The sequence below is a fragment of the Gekko japonicus genome, unplaced genomic scaffold (genome assembly GCF_001447785.1).
Source record: "Gekko japonicus isolate JY-2015 unplaced genomic scaffold, Gekko_japonicus_V1.1 scaffold88, whole genome shotgun sequence".
NCBI classification, from domain to species: domain Eukaryota; kingdom Metazoa; phylum Chordata; class Lepidosauria; order Squamata; family Gekkonidae; genus Gekko; species Gekko japonicus.
In genome coordinates this window covers 700,689-719,441 of record NW_015160209.1, presented here as the reverse complement: position 1 = coordinate 719,441, position 18,753 = coordinate 700,689, and the positions used below count along the sequence as shown (strand labels likewise).

General features: G+C 40.3%; 1 protein-coding gene across 1 annotated transcript in view; it reads left to right on the top strand.

Moving 5' to 3' along the window:
- LOC107108588 (chromosome unknown open reading frame, human C8orf34) overlaps nt 1-18,753 on the top strand; it is a 159,260-nt gene that overhangs the window by 48,700 nt on the left and 91,807 nt on the right. The window contains exon 7 of the mRNA XM_015409051.1: nt 688-854. Coding sequence (XP_015264537.1) covers nt 688-854 — 167 coding nt within the window. The remainder of the gene's footprint in view (nt 1-687; nt 855-18,753) is intronic.

The following is an 18,753-nucleotide window of genomic DNA, read 5'->3' as shown; positions in this document are numbered from 1 at the left end:
CTTTCTTAGATAATACCTGCTGATGGAACTTTAAAAGGTTGTATACCAGATCAGTATTTATTGGTACAATTTTCTAAAAACGGATGTGAAGGTATTTAAAGCCAGAACAATTCTCTTTTAATATTTGAAAAAATGAATTTCTACAGATTATACTTATATATCTACTACTGCTTAGAGCTTTATAAATCTCCAGTAATATGATCATATCTTCAGTCTTACACCAACCATGTACATAAATACGAATGATTTGGGAATCATCACAGGGAGTTACTTTAAAAACAAAATATGTCTTTGTATAATTTCAATTAATACCAACATTTTAAAAAAATTGGCTTGGCAAACTAAGATAAGAACATACCTACCCCATTAAACAAGGATTTGGCTTTCATCTATACCCATGCCAGTGATCTGATCTGAAACTGCCAAATTTCTTAAGGAGAATCGCACTTGCAGTTTCTAAACTAGGGTTGGAAAACATATGTATAGTGAGAACTGTCCACTTATCTCCTGGCTGCTTGCACAGTTTCCCATTTAATGGAGGATATATACGTGGAAGTTTGCTATCACATGTGCATCATTCCACAAATGAGGCAAAGTATTTTAATAAAATGTAATTTATACATTCTGCCAGGGTCCGTTTAAATGCTCTGTATGTGGTTATAGAGAAGACTATCCTTTCTCCTCTAGTTTGAAGATGGAACCAAAGACCAAAGGATTGAAACATCAGCAGCAGCAACATAAGAAACTACTAGCTGCTATGCTTTCCCAGGATTCATTTGATTCTGTACAGAGCACAGCTCCATCAGTAACAGAGGAAGATATTGACAATGAAGATGATGCAATGGAACTCCTGGGTAATTTAAAAAGTTAATTTTCCTATTTTTTCCCCTCATACTGACCACTGAACCTTCAGTAGTAGAAATTTGAGCCTTTTCCCATTTACACCTACTTCTGTTGTGTCACGCCTTGATGGAATTCACTTTTATGCACAGTATAATTAACTGAAAATTAAGATTTTCCACCTAGAAGTTGCAATTGCAGTGGCAGATATACTTATCTGACGTGGATTGCAGTGGTAGATAAGTAGATAGGTAGATTGGTAGATAAGTAGATAGGTAGATTGGTAGACCAATCATTGCCTAGCAACCTGAAACTGCTGGGGAGGATTGGATGTGTTCTAGGATACACTCTTACTTAAGGTACAGAATGAATCAAGTGTACATCTTAAAATAATGCCAAATGTTGTTTTTTGTATGTGTATAAGATGATAAAATGACACACATTTTATATACATATATATATGTGTGTGTGTGTTTGTGTGCGTGTATTTATATATGTATATACACACAAGCACACACGTGTATTTATGAGTAAGTCTATTATATCATCTTTGGGCCAATTCACACATTAAACCATGACCATTTTATTTTCATGCGAGTGTTCTAAACAAATATCTTCAGATGCAAAAAGGCAAAATGTTGATGGTGATTTTGATGGTGGGATAATTAATGTCCATTTTTGGAGGAAAAAAAACAGGGTCTTTTTGCCATACACCTATAGGCTGAACAAACAAAACTATAGCAAAGTACTCTTACAATTGGTTCCCCCTCCTCTTTCACAATAAAACAATATTACCCTAGAATCTTAGAAACATTAATTTTTCTGGTGTCACAGAAATGTTGGCCTTTTTATAGCATCACATAGCATGCTGCTCAAGTTATTTGTCTCCATTTTTTCAGTTGCTTGCCTAATTTTGACTGTAGCTGAAAAAATATGGTACATATTTGTTTCTAAAAGTACTATAGTATAGACTTGTGTGCATCTCTCCCCCAAACTGTTACATTGTGATTAGAATATTGGGGCAGTATAATTTTATGACTACTTTAGTTCTTCATCATGGTGGTAGAAAGTTTTGGCAGCCAAGTTATGGCGACCCCGTAAGGTTTTCATTCAGAGGTGGTTTGCCATTGCCTGCCTCTGCCTAGTGACCCTGGGCTTCCTTGGTGGTCTCCAAGTAGCTAACCAGGGCTGACCCTGCTTAGCACTTCATCATACTGCACTTTTGTTCCTTTTTCCAGTGTGATAGTATGTTCAGAATATATATTCAAGATTACTTATTCCATAATTTTAATTAGCACATTACAATAAGTTGTAATTTCTGTGTATATGGCACATAGTGATGTTAGATTTAATGCAAGACATCTGTTAATGCATTTTTAAAACAGCTAAACCACACAGCTTTGTGATATATTGTGAAATGTAGAAATTCTTAGCAGAAACTATGGAATAAATTTTGAATTGAAAATAATATTTCCTGTTATATGTCTTTATTAGCATAATCTATTTATTTCCATAAGCTAATTAATTTAAAGCCATGTAAGTTGTAGCTAGGATCACTGCACTTTTGATAATTTGCTCATTTCATTGATTGGATGCTCGGTTCCACACATGGGGAATTGGCTGTCTACCCCAGCTTTAAATCAGCAAGCAAAGTCCAATGCTAATATTATATTCATTCACCTGACTGTTACTTAGACTGGGGAAAAGAACCTTCATGCTTTACTCACTTACACTGCTCAAGAGTTTATAAGAGTACATGAAAAGCTTTTTTCTTAGCTCCAGAGAAGTTGTCACGTGTCTTTTGGTCACTATCGGGAGGAGGCAGAAGAAAATATACCGAAATGTCATACCACTAACCTTTATCCTTATTCTGTTACTAGTCCAAAAGCCATTTATGAATTCGTTTGAATTCAGTAGGATTACTTTTATTGGGGCCAGAATGTAAAGTATATTGCAAATGCAAAAATGACTGTCATTTCAATCCTCAGCATTTATGTCTGTGTGTCTGCTTGTGTGCTGACATAAGGGGATTAAGGAACAATGTGCTGGGTTTTGTGTGAGTAGTGAGCTTTTCCAGCCCTCCCTTCCCAGTGAAGCATATCACATAAAGGGGACCATTTGGAGTGGGATTCATTGCAGCACAAAAGACTAAAGTTGGAGAGGAAAATTGGTAATAATTTGTACATGCAGTTCTTGGATCCTGGCCATTTTGTGTTTTAAGCTGATGCAACAATTAGTATACACCAACATAGTCACCTGCGTTCTGTTGCCAAGTGCAGGGGCCATGGCTCAGTACTTGAATATCTGCTTTGCATGCTGAAAGTTCCAGGTTCAACTCCCGGTATCTCCAGTTGAAAGAATCAGGTAATAATGGTAGGTAATGCAAAAGACCAGTTCCTGAGACCATGCTTCCTGTTAAAAAAGACAATATTGACTTTGATAGACTAATAATTTGACTCAATACAAGGCAGCTTCATGTGCCTAGAAAAGGATGATATTCCACTGATTAATTGAATTATCTGTTTATGCTGTTCTAGTGACCAATTGCATTATGTTTACTACTCACAGAGAAAGCCAGTGTTCTAAAATTTGCAGGTTGATTTTCACTAGTAGTTATAGAAAAGAACTTGAATAAATAAGGGCATTATTCCATCACAGTTTTTGTGTCTTTTGTGTCTAGGATTTGAAGGAAAGGGTAATGCTTAACAATTCTTGAGCAGAAATCAGTAGAATGTAAATGTCTTTAACTGTCACCATATCATATGTTGTATATAGAAAATATTACAAATTACAGGAAAGGAAAATAGCAAAAACATTCTGTGCATGAAGAAAAGGTAGTTACTAGTTTTGGAAATCTCAAGTGCACTTCACATTTTTGATGGAAAGATTAAATAGAAACTGTGGGTTGGATCCCACAGTCATTTCTCAACAGTGGAAGGCACCTCCTCCAGCATAATAGAACTTTCCTGATTTACCCATCCTCTTGCAACTTACTGAGCTTCCTGAAATGCTAATCCTTGGATAAATTGGGAGACCATCAGGAATAATGTGAGTGGATGAAGTAGGGTGCCTGCTGTTTTGAAGGCGTACAGTGGAAAACACCCTTTTGATTCAGCCCTGCATATTTACGTTCTTGGTTATGAAAGATGGACAGAGGGAGGGACTTTGTTGATACCCCTGGACCTCTCAGCAGCTTTTGATACCTAGTTCATGAGATCCTTCTAGATTGTTTGTCTGGGCTATGACTGGGAGGCTTTATATTGTTCCCTACTCTTTAACTTCTACATAAAACCATTGGGTGAGATCATACAGAAATTTGAACTGGATTGTCACAAATATGCTGATGACTCTCAGCATTATCTCACACTTCCAGCTGATCCCAGGTAGCCTGTAGAAACCCTGAATCAGTGCCTGGGGGCAGTTTTGGAGTAGATCCAGGTGAATAAAGATTAATCCTTACAAGACAAAAATGCTGCTGGTGAGCAGGGGTCATTTCTTGCAGGAGCGCACGGGAGTGGTGCTCCGGCAGTAAAGAGCCCAGGAGGCGGGCACATGCAACAAGCCCCACCCCCTGCTCCCAGCAGCCCTCAGTCAGAGCATGAAGCAGCCAGGTAAGTTGCAGAGCTCCCCCCGGCCCAAAACAGTCCAGTGGCACCTTTAAGACCAAGTTTTATTCAGGTACAAGCTCTCCCTTTTCTGTGAGGACAGATCTGGACGTGTCCCCCCCCTCACATAGCTAGCAATCCAAAACAGTCCAGTGGAGCCTGAGCGGTGGGTGTCGCCTTCTGACACACTTCCAGTGATGTCAGCCGATGTGGCATATGCAAATGTTATGCTAATGACTTATGCTAATGAGCTCCTGCACCTCTTTTTCTACGAAATGACCCCTGCTGGTGAGTACAAGGTCTGGCCCAGAATTTAAAATGTCTCTTGGGATTTAAGGTACAATTCCCTTGAAGGAACAGACCTGTAGTCTTGAAGACAGATATAATGCTGAATAAGCAGGTGGCAGTTGTGGCCACAAGTGAACATACGAAGCTGCCTTATACTGAATCAGACTCTTGGTCCAACAAAGGCAGTATTGTCTATTCAGTCTAGATGTGGCTCTCCAGAGTCTCAGGCTGAGGTCTTTCACATCACCTATGACCTGGACCTTTTAGCTGGAGATGATGGGGTTGAACCTGGGACCTTCTATATTCCAAGCAGATGCTCTACTACTGAGCCATGGCCCCTACGACAGTGCCTTTTACCATCTTTATCTACTTAGCCAGTTGCAGCCTTTCCCAGGCAGAAAAGATCTGGACAGTGTGGTACATGCCCTAGTTAGATCTAGATAAAATTCCTGCAACACACTGTATGTGGGGCTCTCAGCCTGTTTCAGGGCACAATTCAGGATGCTGGTATTGACTTTTAAGGCCCCATATGGTTTGGGACCAAAATACCAGAAGGGTCCTCCATAACAAACCTACCCCAAAACTATGTTAGTCTTCCAAGGCCTTCTTGAGATGCCCCCTGCATTCTGAGATTAGGTAGGTGACAATGTGAGAGAGGGCCTTCTCAGTTACTGCACCAAAACTGTGAAACTCTCTCCCCAGAGAGACTCCTCTGTCCCCTTCTGTTGCCATCTTCCACCAGTGGATGAAGACTTTTCTGTTGTGTTTGGTGTTCTCTGAGTGATCCTTTCTTCCTGCTTTTAATAGTTTCATGTTGCTTCCTGCTTTAATTGTTTTTATGTTTGTGTATTTTAGCTCTTGTTTTAATTATTTGTTTTGGTGGTTTTAATGTTTTTAGATGTGATTTTATTATGGGTGTTTTTAATTTGTTAGCTGCCTCAGTTTCCCTTGTGAGGCCAGAAATTTATTACCACATAAATAAAATGTTTTAACAAGAAATTACAGTCCTGTAACTCATATATCTGTTCCATATGTTTTTCTGATATCAAGGGGCCAAAGTTTGCAGTCCTAGGAACACTTACCTAAGAGTAGGTCCCACTGAACTCCATAGGAGTAACTTTCAAAAATATGCATGGGATTGTGCTGCATGTAATTTACTGATTTATTTTAGTGCAGAGTGCACAAAGATGGATCTAATTAGAAAAGTAATTATATACTGAAGAGCAAATGGCTCCAGGGAATATAGAACTGTGAATTTTTAACGGAGGCAGATATGCAAGAGTACACATAAATCAGCACATTCAGTATTTAAATTATATGATGATATTAACAGACACTATTGAAAATGAATGTTTCTAGCCTTTTGTAATCAAATCAGGGTTGAAGGCAGTTGTAGTCTGCCTCTTGATATTTTTCACAGTTCGTGAAACTAAGTGCGAGGTTAAAGTGCATAAGATCTGAATCCTTCCATGTTCCAATAAGGGGAAACAAACTAACTATCAGAAAGAAAGAAAGAAAGAGAGAAAGAGAGAAAGAGAGAAAGAAAGAAAGAAAGAACGAGAAAGAAAGAATGAGAAAGAAAGAGAAAGAAAGAAAGAAAGAAAGAAAGAAAGAAAGAAAGAAAGAAAGAAAGAAAGAAAGAAAGAAAGAAAGAAAGAACGAGAAAGAAAGAAAATTGCAGCAGTTGAAGCTTTTACTATGAGGGGGAAAGTTTCATCATACCCATTTTTCTATTGTTGTAGGACAACAGTTCTTCTGCGACAATAAAAAAAATCAGACTGGCAGCCTGTGAAAGTAATTACTTATTTTTTAGTGACTTATTCCATGCCTGTGCTCCAACTGTGAGACAATAACAGGCTGGAGAATTTCTAATGCAGGTGTTTTTTCTCTAAAAAAGAAAAATATTTGTATGCAATACCTGTCTCCTGCTAGACCACACAGTGTGGCTTATAAGTAAAAACGAAATCTAAGTTAAAATAAAGATTAAAAACTCAAAGCTATTCAGTTGGAAACAATTAGTAGCAGAAATAAAACATTTCATCCCCATATGAAACTATCAATACGACAATAGAACAGATAAATAGATGAAGGCAGGCATTTTGTCCAAGGTAATTTAAAAGTGTGTTAAAGTATACCAGAATTGGGCCCGGAGACAATTTGGAAGCCAGTGCAGTTTGCATACAATGGGGATGATAAGATCCTTGTGACAAGCACTAGTGCACAGCCTGGCAGCCATAATTTTCATTAGTTTGAAGTCTCTGAACTGTTTTCAAAGACAGCTCTATGTAGAGTATATAACAATGGTCTAGTCTGTATATTTACCAGTGTACCTCCACTGTACCCATGCTGATGTTCTCTCTAAGCTCCACAGTGTTGTGAGCAGAAATTCTACCTTGTGAGCAAAAAAGCTGGTAGCATTAAAGTTGTGAGCTATTGTGTAAATTATATTGCGTAAATATTATTTGACTATTGTGTAAATTATTTTTAATATTAGTTCCATAACCTTGTAAAATCTCAGAAGAAATTCATTTAAACTATATTTAAACTACATTTTAAGAATAATTTGAATATCTCCCAAATGGTGGTGGCACTTCTCTAGAACATTCCACACGCTCCAAAATCAGTTCGGTCTCTGATCTGTCATTCAGAGGGTCTCCCTATCCACTGGCTGCTTTGCCTGAGTCCTGCCTCCAACATTCTAAACATTTTGCTAATCCTCTCCCCCCCATAGCCAGTCAGAACACAGAGGTTATTTGCATATGCAGCCTCATTGGCCTCTGCCTCGGAACACAGAGGTCGTTTGCATATGCAACTTGATTGGCTTTTGCCTCTAACATTCTAAACAGTTTTGCTGTTCTGAGGTAAAACATGTCCAATCTCCAGGTGAGGGCTGGAGATCACTCAGAATTACAACTGCTTTCCAGATGGCAGAGATCAGTTCCCCTGGAGAAAATGGTGGGCTCTGTATCCTTATATGCTGCTGAGGTGGCCCCCTTATGACAACCAATGTGACATAGCAATCAGGGCTTCAGAGCACGGGAGAGGCTGCAGGTGTGTGGGGGGTGGAGAGCTGAAGAGTGAGGGGAAAATAAAGGTAGGTTGATGATTGGCTGGGAAGGAGATAGGGTTGCCAACTCCAGGTGGGAAATTCCTGGAGATGTGAGGGATGGAGCCTGGAGAGGGTGAGTTTTCAGGAGGCGTGGGACCTTGGACAGGTACAAAGCCATAGACTCCACCCTCCAAACCAACTATTCCCTTCTGGGGAACCATCGCTGGAGAACAGGTCTACCCACCCCAGCGCACTATATTGGTAGACTTGGCCTTGGACTGTTGCCCTGCGCTGACCCTTAGAAAATATACCAGCACTTGGGGGTGGGGGAACTCTTGCAGTCTGCTTTGGGTTTTTTTTTAGTGAAACATGAAACCAGCATTACAGGTCAAGTGTAACAGGAGGAACAATCACTGTCAGAACGCTGCCTAGCCTAACAAACAGGAAGTTGCTTAGAAGTTATCAACCTGTCCAAACTACTTTTTTATTCATATATTTATATCCCACTTTTGCCTGTGACTCAAGGTAGCTTACAAATCATACTGAAATGCATAATAGAGGTGTACCAAAAAATCATTTTTTTCTGGCTCAGTTATAGCCTATGATGACCATTATAGTCTATGGGCCCCATAGGCTATAATGGAGAATTGATCCAGGAGTATCTGGGGCTCTGGGGGGGGGGTGTTTGTTGAGGTAGAGGCACCAAATTTGCAGCATAGTTGCTGGTGCCTCTCCTCAAAAAACCTCCAAGTTTCAAAAAAGATTGGACTGGGGGGTCCAATTCTATGGCCCCAGAAGGAGGTGTCCCCTTCTCCATTGTTACCTATGGAAGCTTTGTTGTGAGCTGAAGCAGAAATTCTCCGAGCTGGCTGCTGAAATGTGGTGCACCAGTGCCCCCTAGCGCAGCTTAGAAGAAACTGTGTCCACAACACCTTTAGTTGGCAGACCAGTCAAAACTAGAAAAGGCAAGCTCATACTTGGATACTTGTTGTCACTGTTTAAGGTGCCAATGGTCTTTTGTTTTCTTTTGTTACAGTAGACAAACATGGCTACCCCTCTACAAATTACTTCAACTGCCCATCTGTCAGGCAGCAGAAGTTCCCCCAGACTTTAAACCTGCTTCATCACGAGGAGCATAGTCCTTTCTAAAACACCCTGTTCGGTTTTAGTCCTTTGTTGTCAACAGTCAGATCAGTTTTTTTGCTCACATCTCTGCCCCTTTACAGTCTCCAGACCCTGGTTTAGTGCTTTGACTGCCTCCTTGGATTCAGATGGAAAGGGAAGATAAGAACTGTGTGTATACTGACACTGTATGCTGCATCTCTGGATGCAAATGTTTAAGAGCATAGGTGACAAGGTGGCGCCCTAAGGCACCTCATACACTAAGGAGTGGAATCTTTGTTTCCTAGGACTAATGTCTGGGGACCTATGCACCAGAGAGGACTGGAGCTCAGCCAAAAATTATGTTTAGGTTATACTCGATACACCACAGTGCCTTTTCAGTGAAGAACTAAGTAAAGCGTCTTAACTTCTGGCAATGTAACTCAACACGACACCTTTCTGAAACATATGCTTTAGGCCTGTCCAGTTATTTCATCTTTTAGGAAGGAAGTAATTACTCATATCAATTTTGTATTAGAATATTCATTGATTTTTAAAATTAGAATATTCACTGAGTTTTATGTACTTTTGAACTATTTGCCTATCTCCTGAAGATGAACTCATGGTCATCAAAAATGGATGAGTTAGAAGAAAAAGTGGAAGACCTAGATTCAGAAATACAAGAATTAAGAACAAAGACAGATAAAATGGAAGAGTCTCTAATTATCTTAGAGATGGAAAAAGCAAGTGTTACCTTGTGGTTCCAGAATGTAACAGAACAAATAAATAAAAACTTGAGAGAAGAAATGATAGAGAATATAGCAAAACAATTTAACATAGGAGAGGAAAAAGAGCCAGCAGCAGACATCCAAGAAGTATTCAGAAGAAACTCAAACTATGCTAGAAAACATAAACTACCCAGAGAGGTCCACATTAAATTTAACAAAAAACAAAGAAGAGACCAAATACTCCACGCAGCTAATACAAAAAAATTGGAAATAGCAGGTCAAGAAATTAAGATACTAAAGGACACTCCGTGGTGTGTAAGGGAGAAACGACAGATCTACGGCATTCTGACAAAACTACTGCAGGAAAATGAAATTCAATATCAATGGTTAATACCCGAAGGACTATTATTTAATTACAAAACAAAGAGATACAGGATTGATTCCGTATTTAAATTAGAAAACTTCTTAGAAAAAGAAGGTCATGACTTAGGATGGCGTAGAAAAGAAAGAGAAAGTCAAAAAGAAAACAGTGAGGAGGAAGAAGAAGTAGAGGATGAAGAGAGTAGTGAAGAAGAAGAAGAAGGCCAAAGTCTAACAACGTATACAAAAGAGAAAAAAGGAAGGAAAAAAGACTTAAAGGAAAGGAAAAAACAACTGAAATCCAAAACTGAATCACAAATACGAACCAGATTACAACTGAAGAGTTTAGTCATGGTAGAAAAAGGAAAAAAAGATGGCAAGTAAGAAATTAAACCTTCTTTCGGTAAATGTCAATGGCTTGAACAATCCTCAAAAGAGAAGAAATTTTTTTCACCAAATCTCCAATATGAATGTAGACATAACATGCCTCCAGGAAACCCATATAAAGGAAGACCATACCAAATATCTAGACCACAAAAAGCTAGGAATCACATTTATTGCAGCAGACAAAGTGAAAAAAAGGGGAGTGGTAACCTATGTAAACAAGCAGTTACAGCCATCACTGATATATAAGTCAAATGACGGAAGAATAGTCATTGTAGAAATTAAAAGAAATGGCATAGGAATATGGATTGTCAACATATATGCCCCTAATCAAAATCAAGAAGCCTTCTTCAAAGAATTGAGAACGATAATAACTAAAGAGAATCTGGAGAATATGTAAGAACTCCTGGCTTGGCAGGGTAAGAGGAAAGTTATCAACCCTTACAGATAAGAGAGGCTGCAACCAGCTAATTAATTGTCATGGCGACGACAGTGAAGGCTCTTTCAGAACAGCTTACCCAATTTCAAGCTTTAGTGTTAGCCTCACAGGAAAAAATATCAAAAGAGATTGGTGACGTTAAACAGGAGCTTAAAAACATTAAAGAAGAAATTAGGGGAGTGAAGGAAATGGCCATGCAAGCAAAGAGCATGGCCGGAGTTAACAAGGAACAAATCACTCAATTAAAGAAACAGGCTGCAGAACTGTCAGATAGAGGCAGACGGGCAAACATGATAATACATGGAATTTCAGAGGACGTGGGGCAAAAGAATTTGGAGCAATGTTTGGTGGTACAGACAATGAACATTAATCTATCAACTTGTGAGAAAGTACAATTAAAATCAAGATTTGCTAAAGATAAGACAAAAGGCTTTGCCACAACATATACGAGTCTGGATAAAATTTGGCAAAATTTGCAAATAAAGTAATACAAAAAGTGTATAATTTCTTGAGACACAAATAGAAAAAATAAAACCCTGTATGAAGGTGTGGGAGAAAGATATAGGAAATAATATAGAAGAGGCGAAATGGTCAAAAATGTGGAATTCGATGAAGATATTAAGAGCCACTTCTTATAAAGAAAATATCTTTAAAATGTTTCACAGATGGCACTGGACGCCAGACAAAGCACTAAAATGCTATAAAAACGTATCCGGGAACTGCTGGAGATGTGAGAGTAATGTCGGCTCCTTCTTTCACATATGGTGGAGATGTGAAAAAGTAGCAAAATTCTGGAAAAGTATAAAACAAACTATTCTAGAAATACTAGATGTTGAACTACCATTGAAACCAGAAATATACTTACTAAATATCTTGCCAGAAAGGTTAAAATATAATGATGCATGTCTGATACTATACATTCTCACAAATGCTAGGATAGCTGTAGCCAAATGCTGGAAGTCAGATAAACTGCCAAGTAGAGAAGAATTAATTATAAAAATTATAGACTTAAAGGAAATGGATAAAGTAAATATGTTACTTGCAGGGAAACCAGACACTGTGTTCAAGAACAGATGGCAGAAATTAGATAGATGGTTAGAAATTTACAGATAAGATGCTCCAAAAATGATGTAACAACTAATATTTTTATTGTGTGACTTGTATACGATTGAAAAATCAAAATAAAATATTTTTTAAAAAATGGATCCTGCATGCCCTTGTGTGGGTGTGTGTGAAGTGCTGACAAATTACAGCTGACTTGTGGCAACCCAGCAAGGGGCTTTCAAGGCAAGTGAGAAGCAGAGGTGGTTGGCCATTGCCTTCCTCTGCAGTCTTCCTTTGAGGTCTCCCATCCAAGTACTAAAAAGGGTTGATCCTGCTTTGTTTCCGAAGTCAGGCTATACCATGCCTCCTTCCCTCCTGCTCCATGCCTTTACTGTTGCTAAAAGACTTATATTACGATACTGAAAAGATAAATGCCCATCTCCAGTAATCCAAGGGATTAAGAATTTTACAACCTTAGCAACATTTGAACATATGGCATATAGGCAACAAATGTGCATGGGTATATTTTAGATAACCAGAAAGCTTTCATAGATGATTATTCGTATACTTGCCACCATTGTTATATTTTGTTATATTTTTATTTCTTTCTGTTTGGGGTTTGAGTCATAATAAAAACTAGGGAGTAAAGCCCATCGTGGATGAAGACAATGGGCCCTAGAAAGGTAGGGTGGGTGGGCAGTAGATAGATAGGTAGATGGATAGATAGAGGGGTTTGGAGAAAGAGAGGAAGGAAGGATGGAAGGAAGGAAGGAAGAAGGGTCGGGGGGAGACATAGACAGACAATCAGTAAGCCAGACAGACAGGGAGGAGGGGGGGGAAGTCAAAGCGATGGGAATGAAGGGAGAAAGTGAGAGAGGGAAAGAATGAAGGGAGATAGGGAAAAAGAAAGACTGAGGAAGGGGGGTAGTGGGGGAAAAAGGGCGGCGGGGGTTGGCTCAGTGCTGCCACTCCTCGCCTGCTGCCCCCGGAAAGCTGGTGAAGGTGGGGGGGAGCAGTGAAAATTAACGGGTCGGTGGGGGTTGGCTCAGCGCCGCCGCCGCCACCACCTCTTGCCTGCTGCCCCCGAAAGCTGGATGAAGGTGGGGGCCCGCCTGCCGCTGCACATCACCTGCTGTCCCCGGAAGCCTGTAGGACTCCGAGGGGTCTATGAAGGCGGGGTGGGTGGGCAGGCGGGGGAAGGGAGAAAACAGGCATGCGATAAAGGGGGGGGGAGAATCCGGCCGAGGCGAGCGGTGATGAGCTCCCGGCGCCAGCCTTCCACTGATTCCCTCCAGCCCTGGCTAGTTGGGGGGGGGAGTGTTCTGTGGTGGGAGTTAGGCTACACGGCCAATGGAAGCTGGGGAAGCTTCTGACGGACAGCTCAAGCCTCCAAACACTGTTGGTGCGCATTTTCTGTCTGCTGCGTGAGGCTGCATCTTACTCAATTATATATAAGGGAGAGATTTTTTTTTATTTTTTTTAAATGGGATTGGGACCACTGAAAAAAAGTACCCCATCCCTGTTACCTGACCCAGAAAAATACCACACTAAGAGGTACTGAAAGAAGCACAGAGGTCTGAAAACACCAACAAAGATATTGCTTAACATATTCCTTTTTCACAGCAGGTGGCAGATTGCCATTTGCCTGCATATTTTCTTCTGTGTTGGTCCATGTTCATCTGCTGTCAGCCCCCTTTATTCTGTCATATTTTCACTGCCATTCTGTTCCCTGTGTCTGGATAGTCTCTGTAACTCTGTTCATTATAAGCATTTGAAATTCCCCTTCAAAACCTATTTCTCTGCCAAAACAAAACACTCATGAGACCATCACAAGTTTATCTTTCCTGGGTCTTTTGTTTCTATTTAATTACCATTTCCAATTACTTTTTGCATAACTTTTGTGAAGTTCCAGTCCACCATGTTATGGCCAGTCCACCATGTTATGACTGCCCCAAGAAAGCTGCTTTAAAGAACCTTGTAACTTTTACCACACTTACTAAATGCCAGTAAGACTTAGGTACTGTAGTACAGACTGTAGAGCCAGTGATCACACATACTGTCCCACGTGGCTTACAATCACCGAAGAGTAAATTTATACCAGGCACATAGTGAAAATGAACATTCCCTCAGTGTCCCTCAGTTTAATGTACTGCAGATGTTTTTGAATTCCACCATGAATCGTTAAGACCTGGCAGCTATAAATCACATCAGACAATCTGCTGCCACTTTGAAAAGTCTTACTGAAGTGGTAGGTTTATTGAAATGAGTGGGGCTTGTGCCAGTCTAGCACTTTGAGGATCAGCATTTTAATTAGGCAGATACTATTAAAGACAGACAAGCTGGTTTTCAGTTACCTTAATGGAAATTTTGGCTGCGCTTAGAACTGATATGTTTATATTTCCAAAGTCCTGTTTCGAAACATTTATAAAGGTAACAATCTGCAAAGGAGAGGGAAACCATTTTTCAGAATGCATCTGTGATGTGTTTGATAGAAATAAGATTTAGTATTTTTGAATTGGAGTCGATTCCCAGTAATCAGCTCTGTTACAATGTGGTTGCAGAGAAACAATTCATGTTGTCTCAAGCATTGATGGGCAAAATCCAGAGACTGTAAAAATGGGGTCTAAGCACTTCAGTGTGTTCTTAAGTGTCTTGAATGTCATGCATTCGGTGGCGCAGACGGTACAACGCCTGCTTTGACAATGAAAGAACAACCACTATGGCTGTTCGAGAATCCACCGTGGCCGGAGTGAGCTCCCGGCCCTAGTCCCAGCTCCCGCCCACCCAGCGGCTTGAAAACAAGTGTAACAACAAAACGCGAGTAGACAAATGGGTACCTACCCTTAGATGGGTGAAGAGCACCCTCCTCCGGGAGGTGTGTGGTGGCGGCGCAAACGACGGCACAGACGGCAACAAGGAACATCGGCGGCAGCAGAGCGTGAAATAGCGGCAGTAGAGAAAGACGATGAAGCGATCCCTGGTGGCTAATGGAACATCCTGCAGCTGGTGACAATGATGACGGAGACTGGAAGGCGCGCGATGATGCAATCCGTGGGTGCGGCAGAGCTGAATAGGCAGAGCCGAGGCCGGCGCAAGCTTGGGTCGTGCGCCTGAACGGCCTGTCAAAATGAGCAAGTCGTTCCAGAAGAATAAATGCACCAGAGAGACTGCCGGAGGAGGCCGAGCCAAGGCAACAACGAGGGCCCACCACCTGGGTGCTGGTAGGCATCCCCGCCCCTATATATATATGTGGCCTAAGCAAGTCGAAACAATACATAAATAAATAAATAAATAAAATTTATGAATTATGCCGTTTCAAAAACAAGAATCATTTTTAGGTAAAATAATTACTGAAATTGTCAATATCTAAGTAGGTTTCCTCTCCTAGTAAATATTCTCAGAAGATGAAGGTAGGTTATTAAAAGAAAATGTGATGTAAAATAAAAAAACTCCACACTTCTGAAGACAGAGAATGAGATTTCAGTTCTTAATGGGAATAGCTTCAGAGGATAGCTGTGTTGGTCTTCAGTAAAACAATTAGCTTTGAGTCCAGTAGCACTTTAGAGACTAACAAGAGTTTCAAGGTCTAAGCTTTCAAGAGTCAAAGGTTGCCAGACTATGGTTTTGTGGTGGTGTTTTTGTTTCCCCATGCATTTTGTTTCCAAAGTGATGTTTTTGTTTCCCCACGCATTCCCTGCACATATCTGAACTAGGGGGTGCGCACGCAGAACGGATTTGGCAGTCTGAGCCTGCAAATCTGTTCTGCTGCTAGAGAGGTGTCTTTTAAAAAAAAATTGTCTATGTGTGCATGTGCACGTGTGCATATGCACGCATGTGCTCCTATGGCGAACATGGATTTTGGAAAAATTTTGGCAGCGCGGTCCATGGGTAACCCACAGCAAGGTGTGCTGTGTGGTTGATATGCCCCACAACACATTAAACCAGTTCAATTAGACACTGTAGACACCAGTGTGGACACTGATGAAGGCAGATTTGACTCTCGAAAGCTTATACCTGAAACTCTTATTGGCCTCTAAGGTGCTACTGGACTCAAATCTAACTGTTTTTAATGGGAATATGATTGTCCCCTTGCAGATGAAAGGAAACATGGGGGTTGAGGCACAGTTTGCCCTAAGTCTGGAGGAGGCTTGGCACAGTGTAAATAGTGCCACCAATGGCCCCCGTATGTTCACAACTCATCTTTGCAGGGGAGAGTTGAATTATAGTCAGCATAGAAATATTATTTGGAAATACAAGTGTGCTTCCTTTTCTGCTTTAAAGGCCCATTAACAAAGAGAAAAAGGTACATAGCAAAAAGGTACATAGATTTGTAGTAACCTTGGCTGCTGGTCTTTGTTTCCAAGGGGTAGTTGTGCTTGTAGAAGCTTTCCTGAAGTGAGGTGTTTTGACCTTGCAATGGTATTGAAGAAGCTAACAAATAGGAAATGTAGAGTAAGTGCTGGAATGAGCAAAGTTACAACAGATATATGGCTATTTAGGATGCAGTCAATATCTCTAATGTATATGTAGCTGGAACATCCTTATTAGCCTACTTCTGGTAATAGTTGTTCACATATGTATATATGTACTTATCTTAAGTACATGGATCAAGTATGTTAATGATTCTATAGTGTAACATTTTTGTGTAGAAGTGATTCAGCAGGTTGTTGCCACTTGAGGGCACTAATGTGTTTTCTTTTATGTAATCATGTAATTTTCAGATAGGCAAAATATGTTGGAGAAGGCTAAAAGAGTCTTTGTGAGTTTTATATGCATGAACTATAAGACAGAATGTATTTTGAAGTGTAGGATTTATTTTAAGGAAATAAAAAAATCCAAGTACGTTAGAATTTTTTAAAAAAATGAATTGTTTCTTGTAATGCCATTTCTGGAAGAACATTTTAAAAAGTTAGAAAATGCTGTAATTATATAGGTAATGAATTTATAAATGTAGTTCCATGAGACAGAAAGGTATAATGGCTTCTTTTAATCCATCAGTATTTTCTTTGTCTGCAATTTATGGTTGTCCCATGCGGGAGGCACATTTATACTATCATTGTGCTGTTTAAGGAGCCTTCCTCCAAATAAAGAACATCTATTGGCAGAAGAACTGTTTCCGTTAGAGGAAGGCTCTTTGTGGTCAAGAAAGACTTCAGAGTTTGCTGATCAGTGGTAAGATACAAGCTACTGATCTCAGCGGAATGACAGACCTTTCCAATAGATAAAGCTTACAGGTAGCCCTGTTGGTACATAGAAAAATTCCAGTAACAACAGAACAGTAGTCAGACTTTTGAGTTTCCATTAATCTTCTTCATGGTAGATGTTCAGTACAAAAAAAAGAGGGTGGGAACATGGTGCATCCAAGTCTGCAACACAATCTGAATTCCATTTTAAGAAACAACTTTCAGATTAGGCGCTTCTTTATCATGCCCTGAAAAGATACTCCTTTCCCTTTTTGTTTGCTTCCTAAGTGTTTGTGATATTTTGGTGGGTTCTAATAAAAAGGTATTGTGCTGTTGCTGCTGTAGACTTTTAAGATGTCATTATTAAAAAAAGTCTATAAAATGGGTATGTAAACTACTTTCATTTTTTATGTTCTTGTAATGTTGGATTTTAATTCAACTGATTCTTTTTTTTTTACTTGCATATCTATTCATTTTAACTTGCCGATATATAGTAACAAGCAGGAAACTCACAAGGACTTGCAAGGTGGTATCTCATTTTCCCCTCTCCCACTATTTTCTCTTTCTCTTCCCCAAAAGCCCCCATAGCCTCTCCCATTTTTCTGCTTCTTTCTCTCGTCAGCTTTCCCTCCTTCCCTCCCCTGACAGCCTCTACCTGGAAAACTGTGACCCAGTTGTGTAGTGCTAGCCACTGGGCACAACCTGCAAGAACTGAGACTTCCGGTTTGTGGATCAGCGATGGTGGTCGATCTCCCCGGACCTCAGGGGAGTGATTCACACACCACTGGTATGGAGCCTTTGTGATAGGCTCCAGGCCATAGGGGTTTTGAGGGGCAGCTTCTTTGATGGCTAAATGCCAGAGAATTTAGGCTTCCCTCTGCTCTGATGGTCCTGCCGCTGTGTGGCCCTCGGGCACAAGCTGATTCGACTGGGACAAGCGCTGGAGATCGAGCGGAATATTGATTACTGGGAGCGAGGTCAGAGAAATGACCGACAATAAACGTGAGTTCAAAATAAGCTGAATATTTTAAAAGCGAACTACTCCCCTCGTGGGAAAAGTGGAGCACAAAGAGGGACACCTCTTATGCAAATGGACAGATAAGTGTAACAAAGGGGGCAGGGGGGGAAACAAGCAGCAATTTTGCTTTGAGATACTTGAGCGCTGACATTGAGGTGACAATTTTTCGAGTTTGCGAGAAGCTGTTTGGAATTGTAAACAATCGTATAAAATGGCGGCCTCGCAAAGAAAGTTTAAAGCGAAACTGGTGGGTAGTCAGAGCCCAAAACCAGAAGAGGGAGCAGACGTCATGAAAATGTTAGCGGATATGCTCAAGCCGGTGATGGAGCAACTCGATGGTATTAACCAGCAACTGACTTCGCTGAATCAAAACTTCGCATCCCAGCAGCTCCAACTGGCAGAAACGGCAAAGAAAGTGGAGCATACGACTGAGAGAATTAAAGAGATAAACACCACAAACAAGAAAATGAAGAAAAGAATGGGGGAAGTTGAAGCAAAACAAAACTTCCAAGAAAACCGTTTGTTACAGCTACAAATGGAAAAAGCCAACATGATTCTCAGATTCCAGGGAGTTCCTGAATCAGCGAAAGAGGATCTGAGGAAGTTGCTCAGCGAGATCATTGCTCCAGCAATAGGCTCAACAGCGGATGAAATAGTAAAAGAGATGGAGACTGCTTATAGGACATACTCCAATTATATTTTAAAAAATAGCCT